General features: G+C 35.0%; 1 protein-coding gene across 2 annotated transcripts in view; it reads right to left on the bottom strand.

Moving 5' to 3' along the window:
• Positions 1–26,642, bottom strand: part of TFAP2D (transcription factor AP-2 delta) — a 74,665-nt gene that overhangs the window by 24,283 nt on the left and 23,740 nt on the right. For both annotated transcript variants that reach the window (XM_001363736.3, XM_007484077.2), the window contains one exon: positions 7,022–7,163. In XM_001363736.3, coding sequence (XP_001363773.1) covers positions 7,022–7,163 — 142 coding nt within the window. The remainder of the gene's footprint in view (positions 1–7,021; positions 7,164–26,642) is intronic.

Here is a 26,642-nt window from a genome sequence, read left to right as displayed (position 1 = left end):
CATAACAACCATCAAATATTTTCCCCTTAGGAAGTTACTATGACCTTACTGTGGTATTTAAAGAATCATTGCTAATTGGGAAAATTTGTAATGTCAAATTTATTTTTATATTATGTGAACTACTTTTGTCTTCTAGGTGAAATACTCCATTATGAAATATTGTGAATAAAGATGACCTTTGAGGAATTAGAACTTTAAATGTTTTACTATTTGTAACTATCTCTATAAATAAAAACACTTCAAGCAAAGAAGTCTTATACGTCTTTAAGCTGGTTCCTAGCTGATGTTTGAATCGAAAATTTGATCTGTTCCTCTGGTCATTGATACCATTGTTGCTGTTCAGCCATTTATTTAGTCAAGTCTGACTCTTTGTGACTCCTGTGGACCATAGCACACCAGGTCTTTCTATTCTCCACTATCTCTTAAAGTCTATCCAAGCTCATGTTCATTGCTTCCATGACACTCTATCCACCTCCTTCTTTGCTGGCCCCTCCTCCTTTTGCTTTAAATCTTTCCCAACATAAGGGATTTTTCAATGAGTTCTATCTATTTATTTTGTGCTCAAAGTAGCTAAGTTTCAGCTTCAATATTTGTCCTTCCAATGAATAGTCTGAATTAATTTCTTTAAGTATTGACTCATTTGATCTCTTGGCTGTCAAATGGGTCTCAAAAGTTTTTTCCAGCACCATAATTTGAAAACATCAATTCTGTGGTGCTCAGCTTTCCTTATAGTTCAATTCTCACAGCCATACATCACTACTGGAAAAACCATAGTTTTATCTATAAGGACCTTTGTGAATAAGGTGATATCTCTGCTTTTTATTATGCTGTCCAGATTTGTTATAGCTTTACTTCCAAGGAGCAGATATTTTTTCATTTCATGGCTGCAGACACCATCTGTATTGATCTTTGAGGCCAAGAATATAATACCTTGGTGTTTTGATAGTATGTTTGATGCATATTTGTGTCATACTGCCATTTGATGTAGGACCATGAGTTCAATTTAACTGTTCCATTTTACTTTGCTATATGATCAAAATCATAGTGGCCTAAATGGAAAAGAAAATTCATGCCCATCACACATAAGTTGAGTCTTCATCCAAAGATATAGTCTAAATTGAGCTCTCATGCATTACATATACAAATCCTTTCTTAGAAGCATTTTTAGAATAAAAAGAACAAACAAACAAACTCAGATTCTCTTTCTCTACTAAAAATGTGTCTTCATTACACCAAAATATTTATTTCATCAACAACACACTGGAAACAAAATGGGAATACGAGACTAACTGCACAAATCGATGAGCCTTAAATACAATCATATACTTGGCAATATAACTGTATGAAATTGAATCTGCTATTCACTGAGGTGAAAAATAAATATGTGATCCAATCTGCTACCAATGCAAATCAGTAGTTGAATGTGCAAGCCAATGAATTTGGGAAATAGTTCTATAGATTCAAATTCTCCAGTCTTGCAAATATAGGTGACAACAGATAGAGTTAAAAAAAAAAAAACCTCTGAGTTCAGTTTCTAGTATCTGAATTGGCAAAATATCCAGTGCTTCAACTTTTGGGGAACTTTGGAAACTGCTCACAGCAGAATGTTTCAGAGAATACATGCTGAGTCTATGAATGTCATATATTCATTTGCTACCAAAAAAATGAATGTAACTTTTACACATTCATAAATTCATTGTATATTTCTATTGATTATATTATGTTGTTTACATTGGTTGTATATATTGAGTGGATGACTATGACCCCTTGATTTCCTGTTTTCCTTCTAGTCATATTGTGAGCATTCAAATACTATGCTCACAGGCTCTGTTCCTGGGAGAAACTGAAACTTGGTTTGTAAAGACTTCTTTAATTAAGCAATCTACATTACTTAAAAATGAGAGAAGAAAGGAAAAGGATAGGGTTGAGGGACAGCAGAGATAAAGCACTCAATGGATCTTTGCTAAAGAATGGTTTAGGTCTTTTCCTCCAGGAGTATTCAGAAACTTTGGCAGCATTAATTTTATCCTATTAATATGAGATTCAGATCTTACATATGGCCCTATTATTTCACTTTTATCATGCTTATGTATATATTTTTAAATGATAACCAAAAAGATGAGGCTATATATTTATTTTTTATAGGTTTGATTACTCAGGATTCTGTGGTTTTGTATGTTGGGATTAAAAGAGCTGGGTATAGTGAAGATTCAGTAGTAAAGTGAAAAGAGTAATGGCTTATATAGTTCCAGGACCAGACTGCCTCTGCTATCTATGTGATTTTGAGCAATTCATTTCACCTCACTGGGCACTGATTTCTTCATCTGTAAAATAGAAATGAGCTAAATGACCTCTAAGGTCCCTTCTAGTGCTAAATCTGTGTTCCCTTCTCATTTTTAAATCATCTAGGGCTTTCTAAATTTGGTGGCACGGCTATATAACATCTTACTGTCTAGCACTCAACACGTTATGGACTCTGAAGAAATATTAAATAATCATCGCAAAGAAAAATCGATTGGCTGTAGAGCTGTTTCCCTAGTTAATTTGTTGTTGTTGAGTTATTTTAGTCCTGTCAGACCTCTGTAACTCCATTTGGAGTTTTCTTGGCAAAGATCCTAGAGTGGTTTGCATTTTCCTTCTCTAGTTCATTTTACAGATGAGGAAACTGAAGCAAACAGAATTAAGTGACTTGCCCAGGATCACACAGCTCATAAGAAAGGCCAGATTTGAACTCAAGAAGAGAAGTCTTCCTGACTCCAGGCCTGACATCTAGCTTTCCCTTACGAATTATCTATTAATATATAATGAGATATACAACTATAAAATGTAAATAAAATCACTTTTTACCATATATACATAGTTACATCTATGTATATATCTACATATATATCCTACCTTATATGGATTTTACATATATACAAGTAACTAATAATTGAATATCACCATCTCATCCCTCTTTTTGGCTTTAAGCAGAATACAAATACACTTCTTTATATCTTAATATCACAGAGTAATTACTTGTATAATTATATGTAAATTTTTTGTAATGATATGACTTATCATGATGCTAAAATTCCAATATTCAATTATCATGAAAGTTATCCTAGAAATTAAAATCTGAAAAAGACTAATGGCTTGTGAAAGAAATCACAGAATTCATAGGACCACCGGAATCCAGGGAGGGCCTTTACAACTGTAAAACTCTGTTGCTTAAAGCTTTGGGTCTCTATTCTATTCAGTTTAATTCAACTGCTCTTGTTGGAGTGGGATATTTAAGGCCCACCAATGCAATGATGAAATCTGGCATATAGTCAAGTGGCTACACTCCACTATACGTAGTCACCTTAACTCAGCTTTTATATGCAGATCTGTACCAGTGAACACTGGGATATGGTCCTTGGGTTTGGGGACTGTCCTTTTGTCATGGGATGGCACTAAATGTAAAATCAGGCAGTTTCCTTCAGCTTGGGATCATCCTAATGCTTTTACTCATCTATTTTGTCACAGATTTTGAGAAACCCTAGGAAATCGGGACACGTTTATGATCCTCTTAGGAGTTCTCATCAACTCCAGGGGCATCCAGAGGGAGGAAAGAAGTGGAATGGCTTTGCAACGTACTACTCATAACACCTCTTCCTCACTCATTTCTTAGAGTTATAACTTCTTGTTGGAGTCGGGTGGTATTAGAATCACCCTCATCCTTCTGTGGGGGTCCTGTGATTTGAGAAGTAGCTTTATTTCAGAGAATACCTCCTCATAGTACCCCTAGAATGAGGGACAAGAGGCAACTGAGTGTTGGCTTTACTCCCGGGCAACTTAAGCTTCTGCTCTAGATTACTTTTTTTTTTTAATTATTGGAATGAAAACTGGCATAGATTTCAAATGGGTATGGGTGCTGGATCTCAAATTTCCCCCCGGCTTGATCAGTGATGTCCTTTTAGGATTTACCAAAGGGTAAACCACTTACATGCACTGTGCCCTCTTGAATGTAGAACAACATAAAAAGTCTCCAATTTCTTATCTAATGACATTAAAAACATTCAGATCACTTGCATATATGCTTAGTACCTGGAGAAAGTCAAGATGTAGTTTCTGATGATCTCATGAACTCTCCAAGGACAAGATCAGGACTGTTTTGAAATGACAAAAGGCTAGGCAGGGTGGTAGACTGTGTGGTGGCATACAGCTGTAATCTTAGCTACTGGAGAAGTGAACCTGGTAGATTGCATGAGATTGGGGGGGGGGGTCTAAGTTTTCATGGACTAGGCTAACTGGGTGCCCATTAAGTTTGATGTGAATATAGAGAGCCCCTAAGAGCAGATCACCTAAGGAGAGGTGAGTCAGCCCAGGACAAAAATGGAGTAGTAAATTTTAAAAATTAATATCCAATACTCCAAGGATTGAATGAAAAGCAAGTAGTGGTGGTGTTACATGATATTTAAGATCCACAATTTAGTGGATCTTTCTTTACTAATTCAGGTCCTTTCCTTTAGCACATTTTTAGATACCAATTTCAGAATTTCATTAACAAAAATAATTTTGTCCCAATAATATAAGCCCAGATATTAAATCTGGATATGCGTTTCTTTGCATTCTTCTCCCTTTATGTCCTTTATTTGTCTCTTCCCTTTTTTCCCTCTGGTGTTGATCAACCTGTTCTAGTTCCCTTTGCTCCCATTTTTCTTCTGTCTTTTGGCCCTGGCTTCCTCTTTGTCTTTCTTTAAGATGAGATGGCAGTTTGGTTAAATGGAAATTTTCTTCCATTGACCTAACCTGTATGGTACTATAATGAACAACAGATCCTCTGTGCAAAGAGTGCCACATCTGTAAACATCACCTACACTAGTTAAGGGAGTGAAGAAAATCACACAGTTTGAATTCAAGAAACCTTAGCTCAGATCCTTACTCTGCTAACTCTCTGGGCCTCTGTTTTCTCATCAATAGAATAAGAAAGTTGGACCATGTGATCTTCAAAATGTGCCTCCTTTAAAGTAACTTTGAGTTGCTTTTCTTTTATGTAAGATGGTCAGATCTTCAGGGTCACCCTTATAACCATCTTTACAGCTACTTAGAACATTATTTGAGGAAGAGCTGCAACTATATTTGACGGCCAACATCTTATCTACATCATGGACCAAAACTATTTTAAGCAAGTAATGATATTTATCATCAAAAGTATTTTAAACCTCAACATATAGGCCAAAAGTATGTGCACTTAGAAGTTATTAAGAAACCTATATTCATTTTTATATGTTCCCTCTTTCATTTCAAACTAGAGAAACTCATTCATAAAACATAAATTAGACATAGTGAGGCAAATATTAAGTAGGAAATTTGTTTGAATGTTATTGAATACCCATAGATGGCACCATCATATTTCAAAACAACTTTTCTTTTCCTTTTTATTGTGATTATCAATAACATTCTTGGGTCTCCCAGTTTGTCACTCAATGAATTGATCTCTACCAATTAGAAAATTTACTTTCATTCTGAATTCTAAATTGGGCAAGGGAAGTAAAATTAGAATATCTTTTCTTTGTGTAGGACTTTTCCCTCCAAGTGTTTTCATCTCTATTAACCCTTTCTTGGGGTTGACAGAATGGGTATTATCAGCACTTTTTTTGCAGATGAAGAATTAGTCATCTACAGCAATTATGCATCTTGTCCCAGGTCACATAACTAATTAGTGGCAAAATTATTAATCCTTTTTCCTTTGTGGATTTCCTTTGTGGATTACCTCCAATTTATGCTAAATTCATCTTGTTAAACTGCTAGGGGAAATTAGATAGTGGCTAGGGCAATTAGGTACCATGGATAGAGCATCAGGCTTGGAGCAGGAAGGACATCAGGTCAAATCTGGCCTCAGACACCTCCTAGCTGTGTGACCCTGGGCAAGTCACTCATCCCTGATTACCTAGTCCTTGACACTCTTCTGTCTTGGAACATTTTATACTCACAACAACCCTGGGAAGCTGATACTATATTATCTCATTTTCATAAATGAAAAAAACCAAGGCAGAGTGAGGTCAAGTGATTTGTCCAGGGTCACACAGTTAATTTAAAATAAGATTTTCTTGAGTTCCAGCCCAACATTCTAACATTGTATCATCTTGATGCCTATTTGTTTGCACATTATGTCCCCCCATTAGTCTGTGAGCTTCTTGAAAGCAAGGGCTTTTTCATCTTTTTCTATATTTCTTGTATATAACATTGTATTGCCTTGATGCCTATTTGTTTGCACATTATGCTCCCCATTAGACTGTAAGCTTCTTGAAAGCAAAGGCTTTTTATCTTTCTTTATATCTCTTGTATTTCCCAAAGTATCTAGCACATAGTAGGTGCTTAATAAATGAATGACCTCACATACTTCTTAGCTGTATGACCCTGGACAAATCTCAATCTAATTTGCCTCAGTTTCTTCATCTGTAAAATGAGCTGGAGAAGGAAATGCCAAATCACTCCAAGATCTTTCCAAGAAAACCCCAAATGGGGTCATGAAGAGTTAGACACGACTGAAAACGACTGAACAACAACAATAATAAATGCATATTAACTTGACTCCTACTGTGGTACACTTTCAATATTACCACCATGTCTCTGAGTCCTGATCATCTTCAAAAATCTTTGAGAATCATATTAGCATCTATTAAAGGATGACTCGGGCTGAATCATCCAACAAACAGTGGCATAATTATCAGAATTTAGCTTTCCTGAAATTCCTTTCTTCAGCACTTCCTGCATGTTTAGGCAACATCTTTCCTAAAGCTCCCACTGATGGCAATGGTAGGCTCCATGGCTCACTAAAAACAGTGACACTGCTATGTTTTCTATGCTGTCGAGGGGACAGTTCTCCTTTTATCTTCCCAGTCTTTTATATGTGAGTGCTGCTTTTCAGCCTTCACTTGATCCCAGGAAGGTCTCTTTCAAAATAGTTGATGCATCCCTAGTGTGTTTTCCCTCATTCAAATAAACTAAAATACTGACTATGAAAATGCCTGGTGTCTCCCCCCATTCGACTTACTTTGTAGCTAGAATCATCTTTTTCCTTGCTGTCTGTTCTTTTTGTTCCATATGCTGTCTGGCAAGATGTTCTCCTACTGCCTTGGCTGGAAACTCTGTTTCACAAGTGTAGCCAAAATCCCGAGCCAAATGTAAAGCTTCTCCTGTTGACAGAAGAAAAAAAAATCAATTCTCATATAAATAATTCTCAACAGAAGTATCTTATATTTTGTAAAATAGTATGCCTCTTGAGGTATGTCCAGGGAACATTCTCCCATTCATTTCCCTAATTCCTTTATGGGAAGAGAGGGAGATATTATATTTTAATTTGGAAGCAGAGATTAATAAAAATAGCCAATATTGGGAAATAGGTGCTACTATTATTTTTATTTTATATTGAAGAAACTGAGGTTAAATGATTTGCACAGTTATAGAGATATTGTCTGAGGTTGGATTCAAACTCAGGTCTCTCTGAGTCCAAGTCCAGAATTTTATCCACTGAATTGCCTAGTTGTCTTATTTGCCTAATTACTCAGCAAACTGGTAAAAGAGCCAGGAAAAGAAACTGGAATTCTCAATTTCCCATCCAAGATTCTAGCCACTGAGCCAGATTGCCTTCTGCATGTACTCATTAGAAGTTCAACATGTGAATACCCTGGGGAGAGAGCCTACAGATTTGTTACTTTACTCACATCTGATTTAAGTCCATATTGACCCCCCACCATACAATTAACATTCTAGATTTGTCAACATTATTAATGATATTTGATAAATGGACCTAAAAGATTTTTGGAATAATTTGATGTATTTTGAAAAGTATAATAAATTATTTCCAATATGATGACATTACATTATTAAAGAATATGATTTCTTTAAAAAAATGTATGTATATTGATAATTGTGCTTTCAAGAAAGTTTCAATGAACTATGAACATTTTTTTCTGAGTTTGTTTTCTGAGTTTGACTTTGAGTAATCAAAATGCAAAATTCTTTTTGAAAAATAAGATAAGAATGCAAGATTATCAAAAGTGTACAAGATGATTATAAGGGAATACTACTAGAAGGCAGAGATCATATTCATGAAATATGATTTATCAAATGAACTGGTTTTTTTGATAATTCAGACTGAATAATCACCAAACAGTGTGTAAGGCACAGTACTTGGCATTATGGATTATATAAGTATCATTATCCTTGATAAGAAGCTTATAAATGCTTGTGGGTGATTGATAATCACATGAAAAATAATTAACCATATAATAAGAAATGGGTAATACAGATAGTTTGGGTTAAAAGAGCTGGAAGAGATATTATTCTTGTGGGCTTGTGAGATCTTCATATAATCACATGTCCAACCAAATTTGATTATTAAGACAAGCATCATGACTAACAACAAAATCTAATCAACTGCAAGTGAGCAAATCAGTTGTTGGGTGGTCACCTCCCACAAAAGATTTTTAAAATTACTATCTCTTGTCATAAAGACAAATTGAGACAAAAATGATTTCAGGAATGAAATAGAGAATACCTAACAGAAGTGGAAAACAAAGGGTGGCATAGAACAGGAGAGGTAATAGAATGTTCTAAAGCAAAATTTGGAAGAAATTTTGTAAACAATTGAATAACCAAACCAAAGTCTCACAGTTTTAGACTGAGATGAGTACTCTTTGATAAATTTCTATACAGAATGATGAAGTTAATTACAGAAAACACCAAATTAGGAAATAACTTAATATCCAAGAAAAGATCATTTGGAAGATTTTCCCCTTTAAATGTCCCTGATTGTTTCATTTCCTTTGCCACAGCTCAACTCTTAACAGTTTAAAAGGAATTTTCTTGTAATTTTAGTTCAGTTTAATTATTTTTCTGCTATGTATATGAAATAGCTGTGAGAAATATCAGCACTTAAACCAGGGCCTTATTAATTCATATGGAAACTGAACTGGATAGTCAGAGGATCTGAATTTAAGACTTGGATCTGAAATTATCATGTGAGACTATCATCATTTCTCCTTCCAGGGTTTTGGTTTCTCCATATGTAAAATGGGAATGATATCTCACAAGCCACTTATGAGAAAAAATGTTGCAAATTATGACCCTCTACTATAATTGTACCTTGTATGGCTAATGCTTATAGAAAAAAGATGAAAATTTATGAATCTGCATTCTCTTTATAATTGTATCGAGAATAATAATCATTATTGCTTAAATAACATTTTGCTCTGTTCTTAAGATTTGCTGTTTAAGTATATGAAATCATTTATTGAACTTAATTCACTGGGGCAAAACTAGAGAACTAAAATTTAAGCATATTTATATAAATTCACATAAATTTTCATTTACTGACTTTACTATAGTAAGAAAAATTTAATATAAATAAAAAAATGGAAAAAGGGATAGTAACTAGGTCCTAATTTGTGGATTTTCTCATTGTTCTTTCATACTGGCAATTAGCAGCAGTCTTTAGAAATAATAAACATACACAGTATGTAAAATGCTTCCCTTTCCCATTTTCCCAAAAAAAAGGTGATATTTGAGATGTTTAAACTTTGTGATGAAGCTATAATTTTTATATATTGATTTAAAAAGCAATTCCTTTCCCCAGAATCTTGTAATATTTACAATTTCAGAATTTAAAATATATTAGAGAATACCTGACAGAAGAAATAATACATGGTCACCACCGAGCACAATTCAAATCTGTGTGCAGATAGTTATCAATACTAGGCTGAGGCAGTAACAGAAAACAAGATTACTCTCACATGGGGCCATTTGAAAGGGACTAGCTTAACATGAGCCAGGATGATTGGCAGCTTCAGAGGAAAGGTAGAAAAGAGATAAATAGCATCTAAAATCACAATCACTGACTAAAACTAAAAATCTTTCTCAGGTCTTCCATAGTTTCAAGATATTTGGTTAATTCCTAAGCATTCTCCACTCAACTGTCAAAATGATCTTCCCAAAGTGCACATATGAACATATCACCACTTCCCTCTATGCCACAAATTCCAGTGGCTCCCTATTACTTCCAAGATCAAATCTAAAATTCTGGGCTTGACTTTTAAAGCCTTTCATAACCTGAGTCCTCTCTATCTTTCCAGACTTCTTATACTTTTTTTCTACACCAATTACGTACAATAACAAACTTCCACACAAGTTTTCCTAAGTTATATGATCAAACTTATCCCCTTCCCTTCTTTCCCTCCCCACTCCCAGTGCTGGCAGGTGATTCCATTTGGATTATATATGTATTATCATATAAAACTCATTTCTATATTGTTCATTTTTGACTTTTGTAAGTGAGTAATCTTATAAAACCGAAACTCCAAAATATAAACCCAAATAAACAATGCTTTCATCTACATTCTGACTCCAACAGTTCTTTATCTGGAAGTTGATAGCATTCTCTGCTACAAGTCCCTCAGAATAGTCCTGGATTATTGTATTGCTGATAATAGCTAAGTCTATCATAGTTAATCATTCCATAATATTGCTATTACTATATACAGTGTTTTCCTGGTTCTGCTTATTTTACCCTGCGTCAGTCCACGAAGGTCCAAGCTTCTTATACTTTACTCCCTTCTACAAACTCTTAGATCCAGTTACACTGTTCTTGCTGTTCTTCAAAGAAGTCACTCCATCTCCTGACTCCCGCATTTTCAATAGTTGTGACTAATGCCTTGTATTCTCTCCCTCTTCATTTCTGCCTCCTGGTTTCCTTCAAATTCCAATTTAAAATCCCTCTCATTCTACAAGAAGCTTTCACTATCTCCTTTAGTGTTGATGATTTCATTTCCAGTTTATTTTCTAGATAGATAGCTAGCTAGCTGGCTAGATAGATAGATAGATACAGATAATGATAGAGATAGAGAGATATACATACATACACATATATGCACATATATATTTTGTCCATATGGAGTTGTCAGCATGCTGCCTCCTCCATTAGACAGTGGATTCCTTGAGTATAGGGACTGTATTTTCCCCCTCTTTCCTTATATGTCCAGGACTTAGAACAGTGCCTGAAATATAGTAGGTGCTTAGTTAATTCCTATTGACTGACAGGTCTTATCAAAAATGGAAAGGTCCTGGATTTGAAGTGAGAGATTATGGGTCAAATTCAGATTCTACCATTTAGTAGTGGTGTGACTTTGGATAATTCACTTAACATTTCCAGGACTCATTTCCTTATCTGTAAAATAAGGGGACTGGATTACATAAAGTCTAAAATCCCAACTAACTCTAAAATGATGACTATTTAACCTAATGAGCAGCTAGGTGGCACAATGGATAGAGTGACGGCCCTGGAGTCAGGAAAACTCATCTTCATGAATTCAGACCTGACCTCAGACACTAGTTGTGTGATCCTGGACTAATCACTTAACCCTATTTGCCTCAGTTTCTTTTTCTGTAAAAATGAGCTCAAGAAGGAAATGGAAAACCACTCCAGGATCTTTGCCAAGAAAATCCCAGGTGATGAAGAGTCCGGCATGACAGAAATGATTGAATAAATTTTACCTAGAAGAAAAATTGTCCTCACAGCTAGTGTGGACTTCAAGTCTCATTTGAGTCACAATAGTAGATTTAATTGTTCCCTTATGCATAGCTACATATACAATAGTTGTATGAGAACAAATACTTCAAAAGCCTTTGGGAAGTTGTAGTAGAATTATTGGATTTTTTTCTCTGCTCTTTGTCACAATTCCTATTTATTGAATAGTGAGAGAAGAAAAATGGTGCAAACAGGAAGATAACATTTTTATTAAATTTCATGCTAAAATCTGCTTCATGGGAATCTGGTCTACTTTATGCAAAAACCTTACCGTGCAATAGCTCTTAAAACAGTTTGAACAGAACAGCTGCTATTTACATTTACACTGACAGCCAGATCCTTCCCTCCCCCAATTTTGTTTACTGCTTTTTGTACTTGTGAGATAACATTGTTATAGGATGTTCAGCAATGCTACACCAAATGGAATGGCAAGTGAAGACACACTGATATGGAGCTAGAATGTGTATATCAAACCACATGAACTTTGGGTGTGAGGACTTAGGAATGAATGGATAGAGGGAAGGAAGAAAGAAGGCAGAGAGGAGGGGAAGGAAGAAGGAATGAAAGAATGAATGAATGAAAGACATCAATGATATTCAAGATAAAGATATGACCAAACCATTTGCTATAGATTCTTAAAAGACACACGAAAATTTAGAATATAGTCCTTATGTGGTCAGAAGCACAATGTAAAAGGTGCTGGAAGAGATGACTTGTATGATAATGCAGAGAACCTGTGTCTTCTATCTTTTCATAATCTTCTATCATGGGACAAAATGAGCTAAGTTCATTTTGCCTTGTGGGTAAAGAATATGCAAGGAGGAGTGAATGAATGAAAAAATATTAAATTACTACAATGTGCCAAGAAATACACTAAGCTATTTACAAATGTAATCCCATTTAATTCTCAAAACAACACCAAAATCAAAATGCTATTATTATATCCAATTTACAGTTGAGAAAACTGAGGCAGGCAGGTTAAATGACTTGCCCATTGTCACACAGCTGCTGTTTGAGACTGGATATGAACTTAGATATTCCTGATTCTAGGCTCAACACTCTATCCACTATGCCACATAGTTGCCTCCTAAGGATGGAAATCTTCCATTAATTTTCATAGAGGAGAGAATGCTTCCTTTTATATATACTCTAGGAAACAAGTTTGATTGTAGAGACTAGTTTGGAAGGGATGAGGTGAGGTACCACTCTCACTTATTAGGAAAGGCTAATACATGTAGCTAAAAAAAAAAAAGCTCCATTTGCTGATAAGCCACCTCACTTTCTTATGGCTCCCAATGATGCAATATACAACTCTCTTCATTTCACTCATTGTAAATATTCCCATTTGGGAGGCAGGATGAATGGATGTGTCCAAGGCTATTTATTCTTCTGACCACAACTGCAAATTCAATAAATCCACTCTAAGTCTTTCCTAAATGACAATAGAGGGTGCTTATAAAAAAAAAATTCAACAGTTACAGAGGACAGTGATTTCCAATGAGTGATTAATATTTTTTTAGCACCTAAATCTTTGCATAACATTTTCCTAAAACCCTATGGGGCAAGTAGTAGAGGTATAACTTATCCCCATTTTAGAGATGAGGAATCAGTCTCTAGGAGGTTAAGTGACTTGGTTTCAGGGCTGGTGAGTGACCAAGGGGGAATTCCAACCCACATCTCCCAGATGTAGTTCTAGAGCTCTATCTGCTACAATATGCTATCTTTCAATAACAGATGACATTTATGTAGCACTTAAAGATTTCCAAAGAACTTTGCACTTATTATCTTACTGGATTCTGTGTTCAGGATGGCAGAATCCCAATCAATGTAAATGATACAAAAAGGCATAAAATAGAAATTTTCATCCCCTTCCTGAAGCTTCAAGCCTTCGGATGTTATGTTGTAGGATCCAATGAGAAGAATATAGGTAAATGATTACATACGGCAATGAAGACTTTTCAGTTTTAATTAGAATTTAAGAATAAGAATAAGCAAGATAGTAGTAAGATGGCTATGATAAAATAATTAAATTGAATGGAACAAAATTGAGGTACTGAAATAGAAGTAATATAAATAATTGGCCTGAGACCACAGATCTTCATATTCTTTCACATACTAAATTATAATAACTTTATTTGATTGTTGAAATCTTAGTCATTTGGAGTTTTTACTAAGAAGGGAGAGTTTTTGTTTTTTATATTGAGAATTAGGAGAAAAGACTTGGATAATTGCTTTCTAAGCAAACCTATCATATACATCAGAAGGCCCCATTAACTACTATCTTATGACCTTGAACAAATTACGTAACCAAATTAGTCCTCAGTTTCTTCATATGTAAAAAGGAGTCTGATTACATGATCCCTGGGGTTATTTCCAGTTCCACAATCCTATGACACTAGGAGGGTGTCTCAATAGAATACAATTACAGAATAACAATTTTCATAGCTATGATCCTATCTAAAAAAATCATTGTAGCCATTTCCCACTACTACTAAGGAGAAATCAAACAAATTAATATGTGCTAAAAATTCCTGAGTCCATTTAAATGTTGGTTCTGAAAATTAACATTTTTAAGGACCAAGACAAGAAATAACATCATCTTTACTGAAGAATGAAATCAGATATTCTTGATAGGTTATTGTCTTGAATGAATTATTTGAAAAAGACAATTTATGTAATAAATTGTAATGTATTTGTAAAATGTAATAAAGGCTCATTTTAACATTGGTGTTATGGGCATAACTCAGAAAGCTCATATACAAGACTACGTCACTGTATAGAATAACTAATATAATCAAATCTATTATAATAAAATGCTTTCTAGAACTATATCTAAGCTAGATTAATGTATGATTTATCAAAACAACAGCCATTCATACTTGAAGCATTTAAAATATAGCTAAGTAGTTAATTTGAACAATAGTTTTGTTAAAAAAAAACCCATAATCAAAAAGTTAGTGGGGATCATTGAGAACTTTTATTCCAACTCAGAGCCCAACAAAAACCATCTCTATGAGATATTCAAGTGGCCATTCAGCTTTTGCCTGAAGACCACTAATAAGTAGAAACCCTCTGCCTCCTGGTGAAATCCATTTCACTGGAATATAGCTCTGAGAGCAAATTTTCTCTTATACTGAGCCTGGATCTACATCTCTACAACTTTTACTTTAATCCCTAGTTCTACCATCTGGGAATGAGCACAAGTCTAATTCTATTTTCATATAGTAATGGTTCAAACACTTGAAATCAGTTATGTCTTCTCTCCAGTCTAAAATTTCCTAGCTTCTTCCTTTGTTTCTCATATGATATCAGATCAAGGGTCTTCAAAATTCTGGTCATCTGCTTCTCCAACTTGTCAATGTCTTTTCTGAACTATAGTTCTCTAAAACAAATGCAATATCCCATATGTATTTTGGCTAAAGCTAAATATAGTAAGAACATTTCCTCCTTCATTACTGACACTAATCTCTTCAGCTCAGATTAAGATTGCATTAGCTTTTCTGGTTATTGCATCACAATTTGTCAGAATCATGGAGGATATTCAATACCGAGTCCAAATTGATTCCCTACACATGGTAAAGTCTTTTGGATCTCCTTGATTGCAGATGACTTTGTGTGGATTGCATCAAGCCCTGGAAGGCCATAGAGACATCTCAATTAGATTCATAACCACTGCAGAACCCAGATTATGACATGCAGTTGGATTGAGTTTGTTCACCAGTATCTTTGTTGAACATGGACAATAAGCTTGGTCCAGAATTAAATGGAAGAAAAGAGGAAACTAGATCTCATTTGGGAAATTATGCAGTGCTTGTAATAATCCCAAACTTCTTTTTGAAACCAAACCTCTTTTTTTTACACTAATTTTCTCTTAGGGGTGTTCTATGATTGTAAATCATGATGCCAACAGTCTTCAAAAGTTTCAAAATTGTTAATTATCCAAATGGCATAGAGAAATGTATTGTGGCTATAAATAGGCTGTAGCATGATAGCAATGATAATTTATGCTCAATAAATGGCATTTAAGACATCATCAAAGAGATGCATGACCAGAAAAGGAAGTAGGCTTTCCATATATCAATGGACAAACCAAATATTATACTAGTACCCATCCAATGCAAAAAACCTAGAGGAACACCCTCATATGAGCTCCTTATAAAGTATTTGTAGAAGGACATGGACAAGGGTTATGTTGAATAAGAAGATAAGGGAAAGTTGCCATCTGCAACATTGGAGGGTTTATATATATTCATATATATGTAATATGATTCTATATCTACTGAATTGGTATTGTATTTGTGATTTATATTGGGTTTACAATCCACTAAGACTCCCAGAACTTTTTCATACTAATTTCTACCTAAACACCTGACTCCCTTGTTTTGTATTGGTAAGGTTGATTCTTAATAGAAGTGTACAACTTACATTTATCCCTACTGAATTTCAGCTTATTTCATTTGCTCCAACATTCTAGCCTTTTGAGATATTTTTTGATTTTGCTATAATATTCATTCACTATATTAAGTAGCCTTTTCAGCTTCACATTATCTACAAACTTTATAAGAATCCCATATATGCCTTTGTCCAAGGCATCAATAAAAATGTTAAGTAGCATAGAGCCAAAGACAGTTTCCTGGGAGACTCAGATTTTTCTGGTCCTTTGTCTTCTAACAAAACTCTAACAAAAATCATCTCAGGCAAACAAGAATTGATCCTACTTTATTAAATGCCTATAATAGATTTAGTAAATGGATAGAGGAGCAGCCAGGTGGCATAGAGTGCCAGGCCTAGAGTCAAGAAGACTCTTCTTCCTGAGTTTAAATCTAGCCATGGGCACTTACTAATGGTGTGACTCTGGGCAAAAGATGCTTAACTGTTTATCTCAGTTTCTTCATCTGTAAAATGATCTGGAGAAGGAAGTGGCAAACCATTTTAGTATCTTTGCCAAGAAATCCCAAATGGAGTTACAAAGAGTTGGACACAATTGAAACTGAAAAAACAAACAAAAGTGAAAGGAATTCTTCAGTTTCCTTACATTTGTTATTTTTCAGTCTTCAAGATGTCTTCAATTTCTTTATGTCTCAGTTACTTCTAAATATAAAAAGGGTTCTTAATTTTTTTTTTGGAAATATGTTTCTTGGGGCAGCTAGATGCTTTAGTTGATAGAGAGTCAGGTCTAGAGGCAAGAAGTCCTGAATTAAAATCTGGCATCAGACATTTCCTAGCTATGTGATCCTAGGCAAGTCAATGACTGCCCTAAATCAATACACAGTACTGATTCTAAAATGGAAGGTGAAGGTTTAAAGTAAATAGATTTGTTTCTCAGCACATTTCGATGATCTCTCATGATCCCTACATTTCTGATTAATACAAAGTAATGTTCAATTTTAGAGACAGAACTAGAATATAGAAGTTGCTTATCTATTGGTCTTTGCTTAATACACTATATTTCTAGGATCCAAAAGCAGGGTAAAAATAAAAAGAATAATTAAAGAAACTGGCAGCCATAATCCATATTTTCTTCCATTTAGTTCAGAGATTTGGTTGTAAACTTAATTCCTAGATGGGAATTAAGAACTGACTGATTTCTATTGATGTTTAGTTAAAGATAATAGTAATGAATAATAATAATAATAGCAGTTAGCATTTATATAGTACTTTAAGATTCTGCTAAGCACTGCTCAAATATTATCTTATTATATTCTTCTTTACAACCATGGGAGATAACTGTCATATTATATTTATTTTTATATTTTTAAAATAAAATATCATATCTCTTTCATATTGTTGAGGATAATCATATCATCTTCATTTTTACAGAGGAGAAAAATGAGACTGATAAAGGTTAAGAGATTTGCTCAGGGTCACAAACCCAAGCAAGTACCTGAGGCAGGATTTGAACTAAAGACTTCCTTACTCTAGACCTAGCACTCCCTCTACTATTCTACTTATTAGACATGAAGAGTTGAAACACTTTCATCTATCATTTCTCTGGTAAAGCTAGGCATTTCAAAAACTGAAAAAACATAACTTAAGTCTGTTTAGAGAGTGTATTTGTTGAAGTGTAAACTGTGAATTAAGAGAATTAAGAAGAATTTAAGTGTCTTTGTACACAGGAGAATAAAAGAGATATATGATTTGTAGAACACTTTATAGTAAGTAAATTTGTGGAGTCATCCTGAATTTTGCCTTGCCACTGGACTTTGATGACTGGAAAAGAGAGTGTGGCTGCAGACTTTGTTCAACTCTGCTTCACTTAAATCCAATTCGCAATCATATGAAGGCATAAAGTTATGATATCATTAGCCCTCTTCAAAAATGAAAAAAAAAAAACAAACAGCAACAACAACAACAAAGTAACTAATTAGGTCACCCTCCAAGGTAGGCAGCATCCTAAGAATAGCATCAAATGCATTAGTTCCTGGTCTACTAGTAGTGTTTTAAATGATCTTATATACATTTACCTTCGTGACTCAGGTAATCCTGTGTGCATAAGCAGGGTTTTAAAGATATTCATTTATTCACTTCCTGCTTCCTCAGTGTGTCCCAACAGGAAGAGCTCTGTCTCTGGAGTAAGAGGACCTTGGCTCAGAAGTAATTTTTTGACACTATCCATGTTACCTTGTTTGAGTGATTTAAACTCTTTAGGTCTCAGTTTCTTTAACTTTATCCTGAGGAGTTTGAACTAGAGGGTTTTTGTTAGGGGAAAACTAAGGATTATTTACTGTTGTGAGACTCTGCCCAGTCCACTGTTAACATCACTGAAAAGCAACAAACTTTTCATCCTACTTTCCTCTCCCTGGAAGAAGATTGTACCATGAGCAAGTTGGGCCAGGTAAAGTATTATGTGATGAAACAAGCCATGAGGAAAGAACTGAAATACAATTGTGCCTTGCCTACTCCAATTCTAAGAAGGATGAAATATATTAAGCATTTTTTTCTTACAGATTATAAAGAAAGGATTTAATCAAACTGTTCATTTATTGGGCAACTACTATCTACAAATAGTAGTTAGACAGAGACAAAGATATATACATATATGTATATATAGAGTGTGTGTATATATACATATATAGAGACAAAGATATATATATGTGTGTGTGTGTGTGGTGTGCATATGGAAGTTCCTTAGAGGCAGAAACTATATGTAAATATATCATTGGTAGATATAAATATACACAAATATATACATACATGTATATTTAAATGGTTTCTTCCCCTGAGAAACTTCTGTACTTGAACACAAATAGCTATATATGTGTCAGAGAGATGCATATTATGTGAGTTTAAAGGTAAACAATATTAAATCTGGCTGGAGGAATCAGTGAAGGATGGATGAGGTGAGAGAAGAAGAGGATGTTGAGCATGATGAGAGCACTGTAATGACTAATGTAAATAATGGTTAAGTATGAAGATATAAAATGGTGTGATGAATAAAGAAAAGGTCTTGGAGACAGGATCCAAATCCCACCTCAAAAGACCTACAGGAAGTCCTCCAATCTTGTGTGGGCTCCCAATGATGACTTTGTGGAAGGTGGAAGAAAAGCTATGGCAAATCTGGACAGCATAATAAAAAGCAGAGACATCACCTTGTCAATAAAGGTTCATATAGTCAACATTATGATTTTCTTAGTAGCAATGTTTGCCAGTGAGAGTTGGACTCTAAGGAAAGCTGAGCTCCACAGGAGCAAAATCGGTGCTTTTCAATTTTTGAAAATTGAAGACTTTTGAGAGTCCTTTCAAGAGCCTGGGGGATCAAATCAAGTAATACTCAAAGAAATAGTCAGACTATTTGCTAGATGGTCAAACATTGAAAATGAAGCTTAAAAACTTTGGTTACATAATGAGAAGACAGGACTTATTGGAAAAGACCCTGATACTGGGAAAAACTGAAGGCAAAATGAGAAGGGGACAGAAGAGGAAGACATGGATGGATAGTGTAATGGTAACAATGAACATGATCTTGGATAGACAAAGAAATAGTGTAGGATAGAAGAACCTGGTGAGTTATGGACTATGGGATCACAGAAGAGTCTGACATTATTTATCAACAACAACATGGACAAGAGTTATGCTAGATAAGATGTATGAGAGTTGCTGCCTGCAACCATACTTGACACAGTCCAGCCATATTAAAAAGTAAGGTAGTATAAAAGAAAGCAAGTGCTACATTATAAGACTGAAAAGAGAGGTTAGGGTCTGAATTTTTAGCACTTTCCCCTGCCTTTTATCTATATCCCTTTTGACTGTTTAACTCCATTAAAAAGGAATAAAACTAGTAAAGAGAGATCATATGGGGGAGGAAAGGAGCAAGGATGTGAGAAAACAAATAAAAAAGGTAACTACAGGATACTGTCAAATAACATTGATTCATGTCCATAATACAATAGATAGAAATCATCTCTTGTGGTCATTGTGAAGAATATTTCATGATGTTAATAAAGTATTTTATAAAAGTAAAACATCAAGGCAAGAACATTAACAAATTCTCTCAATTTTTCACCCTGGCTGAAAGACCATTAATCTCTGATTCATTACCTAGCGTGAATGAAAGTAGATCAAGAGTCAGAAGACAAGATTTCAGTCCTGCTTCTTGCATAGACAAAGTATATGACCTTAGGTGAGTCATGTAACCCCTTTGAGCTGCTTTCTTATTTTACAATAAAGAGGTGTTAATATTTTCACTATCTCAAATGTAAGAACACCATTTTGTAAATGGTAAATTACTTTATCAATGCTAATAATAACAAAATTATTATTGATTATAAATTAATTTCCTTTTTTGATCCATAGCTGATTTTATTCTGGTAAGGCAACTCCTTCTACCAGTACAGATCAGTCTAATCAACAATCAAAAGGAAACTATTAATAAGTCTACTATATACCCATTTCTGTGCTAAACAATAGGGACATAAAGTTTGAAGAAAAACAAACCACTCTGTGTTCTTAAACAACCCACACTAAAATCAGCAACCATTCTACAACTTAGGGTCTTAGAGTATTGTTTAAGTCATTAAGAACTTAAAGTGACTTTGTCCATGATCACAAAGCCATTGGTTGTCAGAGGTAGAACTCAAATTCAGGTCTTATTGACTCCAAAGCCAGCTCTCTGACCACTTTAGACATGACTGATTCCTTAAATTTTAAAACAGAATTACATAACTCTTAATTGAATTATATAGATATAAAGTCAGGAACTCAAAATACTAACTCAGAATACTAAAGGAATTGGCATGGCTTCTATTTAGACCTAAGTTTACAATTCATGTCATTTAAGTTCAGTAACATGAGAGAAAGGGCAACTAGGTAGTGCAGAGGATAGAATATTGCTAGACCTGGAGTCAGGAAGAATTATCTTTGTGAGTTTAAATCTGCCTCAGACACTTCCTAGCCATGCAACCACAGGCAAGTCGCCCAACTCTGTCCCAGTTTCCTCATCTATAAAATAATATGGACAAGGAAATAGTGAACTACTCCAATATCTTTACCCAGAAAACCCCATATGGGATCAGGAAGTGACAAACAGAACTGTTTAATAATATATTATTATCACAAATATATAGTAATAGAATATTATGAAGAATAATAGAAATAAGAAGAAGAATAAAAGAGAATTATAAGAATAATAAAAATAAGAACCATTTAGTCAGACTGGTGCTGAAGCCAGCTCTAAATACTATAGTAGTGATTGTTGAATTTTCAATATGGGGAGTTACATCTCAGCAATATCAGCAATAGCTACAAAGTAAGGATTGATTTATTGTTTCAATTAGTATAAAAGATTAAACTTAAAAGTGTGCATTTATATATATATATATGTATATTATATATACATATATATATATATTTCTCCCCGCCTCTCCCCAGTGACTTCCTAATAGAGACTGATTTTTAAACATTTCCCAGCACACCTCTCTATTGCTCTCTAAACTTTACTTGAGCTCAGCAGGAATGAAGTAGAAGAATCAAGGAAGGAAGCCATCACCAGACTGGGGGCTTACTGATTCTAGTCTGATTACAGCAAATGCAGCTTGCATCTACATCGCTATTTGAGGTCTGCTAAATGCTTTTTATCCATTATTTCACTTGAGCCTTACAGTGCTTCTGTATTTAATGCAAAACAGGGCAGTTACATGCTTTCCAGGCTTCAGGGAGCATCCATCTTCTCTCTGTTCCACGGCAAAGCAATGCTAAGATGTTTCTCTATACAGACAAAATGTAAAGTGTGGCATCACAGAAAAAAACTGGAGTTAAAGGACCTTTGTTCAAATATCACCCTGATGCTTATGGCCTATGTGTTCTTGGATAAGTCTCTTTACCCCCCAAACCCTTGAAGCTTCAATTCTCTCTTTCATAAAAGGATGTTTTCTAGATGGCTACTGAGATTCCTCTTGGCTTATCCCAAGTAGTCTTATGTCAAAGCAAGGAGGAATGAATGGGAATGTTTAAATAGTGTTTGTACCAGGTTCCTCTGCACTTCAGAAGGGATCAGCAACTAGACCTTCTCTTAAGCATATATATATATATATATATATATATATATATATATATATATATACATATATATATGTATGTATGTATGTATATATATATATATATATATATATATATATATGTCTCCTAGTAAATAAAAAAGGTAGTCCCTGGTCCAAATAATTCCCTGAAGAAAAATTAAGAGGATAGGTCTTTTCCCTCAGGCAAGGCTGTTTCTAGGCAATTTAAGTAAAGTTCATCAATCTCCCCTCTCACAGAGCCTTTAACACTTTTCAGGAAACCCCCATGCACACCAGGTACATTCAAGTTCTTTCTCCTAAGAAGCATGCTCTCTTCTCCACAATAAATAATTATCAACTCATCCATTCTCTCAATCCTCCAAGAAAACCTACTAAAGTGAAAAACTAAACACAAAGACAGACAGCTAGATGTGGTCAGCCTATAGAAGAGTATTGGGTCTGAAGGCAGGAAAAATCATCTTCCTAAGTCTAGCCTCAGAAATTAGCTGTGTGATCCTGGACAAGTTATTGAACTTTGTCTGCCTCAGTTTCCTCATTTGTAAAATGAGCTAGAGAAGGAAATGGCAAAGCCCTCTGGTATTTGCCCAGACAACCCCAAATGGTAATGAAGAAATAGACACAATTAAACAGTCAGTAATCTGGTTACATCAGTGTTAAATTATCTAATGGTGTTTTAATTAAGTGATCTGGTTACACTGTTCTTTGTAATGTATGTGGTATAGTGAGAGGGGTACTAGGCTTGGGGTTAGAAAGTTGGGACTTCAGCCTTATTTCTATCACCAAGTAGCTATGTATATTTGGGCAAATCAATTGTTTCTTTAAGTCTTAACTGCCTCACCTGTAAAATGGAAAATATGGACTAGATGTTCCTTAGGGTCCTTTTTAGCTCTAAAATGATATGACACAATATTAATTTTAATATTCAATAATTCAGAAATACTTCTATCTAGGTGGGGTTTGTTGGATTGGTGTGTGTGGAGGGGAAGGATTGATTTTATAGGGAGCATAGCCACATTCTTCCCCCACAAAACAAAGAAACAAACCCAAGAACCCAACCTCAGTTAAGAGAATTTGACTCAAGGTTATAATTGAGAGAGCAGCTAGAGCCCATCCTGGAAGTAATGTGTGCTTCTCTGGAAACTATAAAGATCTTGTAACAAAACAAAAGGTTATAGTTAGAAAAAGGCAGACTAAGAATATTATGCTTTGTCATTTCCCTTTCTTTCACTAGAACCTGTTTAGACATTTTCAGTGGTTTTATTTACAATTTAGGGGCAGCTAGATGGTGCAGTGAATAGAATGCCAGGACTGGATTCAAGAATTCAAGTTTAGCCTCAGACACTTACTAGCTGTAAAGTCACTTAGCCCTATTTGTTTCTATTTCCTCATCTGTAGAATGAGTTGGACAAGGGAATGGCCTACAGCTGTAATATCTGTGCCCCCAAAAAGCCTAAATGGAGACATAAAAAAATGGGACAAGACTGAAAAATGACTGAACAAAATATATACTGTATTCCTCTCGGAGAGAGCTCATAGACATTAGAATTATATGCCTTAAAAACTGGAATGGAGAGGGAAGTTCATTAAAGGGTGTACTTCCAGATGGAGGGCTGGGGTGTTTTGAGGTATTGGTCTTTTGTCTGAGGAATCCCTCAGTTGACCAATGTGTCTGACCAGTTAAAGAATCACTATATCATATGATTTATCATTTTTTTACATGGGTACATGATTTGGGGTTTTGGTTTTAAAAGATTATTACCAGAATGAATATTATAGAAATAGGTATTCAGTGATAATACATGTATAGCCCAGTGGAATTGCTCATCAGCTTTGGAAGGAGGGAGGGAAGGGGGGAGGGAAAGAACATGAATATCAATGCTCAGGCTGTACATTTAACAGTGATCTCTGGAGCTGGTTGGAGCTGGCTCTAGCACACTCCTCCCTTCTCAAAGGGGCTGGGGCTTAGAAAGAGGACACTCCTTTAAACACTCTTGCAGCTTCCACACAGTCTGCCTCAGTGTGTGTATATATATAGGCATATTCTGGTAAACTAAGGTTGTTGGGGAGAGGAGAACTATGAAATATCTGGATGTGATCTCAACACATTTCTAAAAACCACCCAAACAAAAAAGGGAAGCATATCAGAGACTACAGATCATAGAATCATAGATTTAAAGCTGAAAGGGATCTCAGAAGCCATCTAGGCTAACCGTTTTGTTTTTTTTTTAAGAGATGAGGAAATAAACCCAAATAAACCCATGTTTATTATTTAGTTGCTCAAGGTCATTCAGCTAGTAGGAGGAAGAGCTAGACACTGAACACGGGTTCCCTTAATCTAAATTTAGGTGCTTTTTTTTTTTTCTATACCAAGTCAGAGGAGGCAATTGCAGAAGCTGACAGAGCCTAACTGTAACACAAGGGCATAACTATACTATCGCCAGAGCCCAGATGCTTTCAATCCTATCAGGGATGGAGAGAAGACACAAATTTTCTGGGCTGGGAGGGTTGTTAAGTAGACCCTGATCCCTACAGCTGGTCATTTTCTTTAAGGGATTTAGGCTAAGGACCCTGACCAGTTCTGTTTAAGTGAGGTAGTCAAGTACTTCTCAAGTCTCTTCCCTAATCCCTTAAGTTTTTTAATTAAAATACTTTGCTAGGGGCAGCTACAGCTACAAGTAGTACAGTAGATAGAGTATCAAATCTGGAGTTGAGAGGACCTGGGTTCAAATTTGGCCTCAGACATTTCCTAACACTGTGACCTACCGAAGTCATTTGACCTTGAGTGCCTAGCCTTTGCCATTCTTCTTAGAACTGACACTAAGCCTGAAGGTAAGGGTTTAAAAACCAGCACCACAACAAAACATTTTGCTAAGGTTTGACTCCTGAGCTCTGCTAATATCTTAGTCCTATCGTTAAATCTTCCATCTCTCTATCTTTGCAATTGCTTTCTGGCCTCACCTCCTGACTCTGGCTCAACAATTCCTGATCTTTCAGTCTCCAGGTTGAAAACAATGAATTCAGGAGGAGGAAAGAGGCCATAAATAATAGAAGCTTTGGGCTTACAGAAGGGCAATCATCAAAAGTGTTCTCTGCCTTGTTCCAGTAGTCAAAAGTGTTTGGAGTATAGAATCTATTTGTCAACAAGGAGGAAAATGTCAGAGGAAGAGGGTTCAAATGATTCTACATATTAGGACCCAGTGATTAGCACAGTGCCATCACACAGTAGTTGCTTTATAAGTGCTGGTTAGTTAATTGATTGGTTGATTACTCTCTGAATTGATTCACTAATATCATCTATAAGCTATCTAGTCTATTTAATCAGTCAAGTCAAATAACCTGACAATTTAATTTTAAAAATTAGTTAAGCTAGTTATTTTTCATCACATAGACCAAAAAAACCTCCTCTATGACCAAAATCTACAAAGCAATTTTTTACAGATTTTTCTCCCTTTTCAGCCAAATGACTGGACAGCCAAGTAGATAGTGTAATAGAATTAGAGTTAGAAAGTACTGAGTTCAGGTCCTGCTTTAGGCTGTATGACCAACATAAATTATAACTTCTATCAGGTGCTTTTCTGTAAAATAATAGTTATCTAACAAGGTTTTGGCAAGTATAAAATGAAGCATATTATAAGGTATTTTGAAAATCTTAAACAAATACATATGCTATTGTCACTATTAATTATGTGTGTGTGTGTTTTGGGACATATATGTGGATTTCGCTTAAGAAAAGAATAAATTAGAATCCAACTTCAATTGAATTTAACAAATTCAAATGTGGAATTGAATCAGATTTTTAAAATATTTTTAATCCAGTGGATTTGTTTGGTCACTGTGGGGGGGTGAGGGAAGAGGGGAGACAACATGAATTGTGTAATATTGGAAAACCTATGTGTAAATTTGTTATTGAAATAAGATAAAGATAAAATAAAGAAAAAATATTGTCGATCCCTATACTTGGTATTAGGGAAATAACAAGATGTAGTCCATGGGCTTATGATGTTTATCATGGCTCAGGAAGTATAGCAATACGTGACAGTGTGCCCCAAAAATCTTTGTGCAGTTTAATTGCCACAAACTTTAAACTGCACTAAAGTCTTTAGGACACCCTGTTTTATAGATACAGGGTAAATTATTTTAAGGCATTCTAAACATGTTTAAAAGAGCTTTCTGATGGGCAGAGAGGTGGCTCAGTGGATAGAGAGGCAGGCATGGAAATAGAAGGTTCTGGGTTCAAATTGGATTTGGATACTTCCTAGTTATATGATCCTGGACAAGTCACTGAGCCCTGACTGCCTAGCCCTTACTGCTCTTCTACCAGGAAACTGACACTTAGTATTGATTCTAAGACAGAAGGTAAAAGTTTAAGGGTTTCTTTTAAGTATGTTTATGGGCTGCTAGGCAGAACAGTGGATTAGAGCAACAGTCCTGAAACTGGGAATATTTGAGTTTAAATGTGGCCATGAACACTTCCTAGCTATGTGTTCCTAGGCAAATCACTTAAGCCTGATTGTTCTCTTCTTTCTTAGAATTGATGCTAAGATAGAAATTAAGAGTTTTAAATATATATGTGTGTA

The sequence above is a fragment of the Monodelphis domestica genome, chromosome 2 (assembly GCF_027887165.1).
Source record: "Monodelphis domestica isolate mMonDom1 chromosome 2, mMonDom1.pri, whole genome shotgun sequence".
NCBI classification, from domain to species: domain Eukaryota; kingdom Metazoa; phylum Chordata; class Mammalia; order Didelphimorphia; family Didelphidae; genus Monodelphis; species Monodelphis domestica.
Note: the sequence above shows the minus strand (reverse complement) of the source record. Positions and strands in the feature narration are given on the sequence as shown.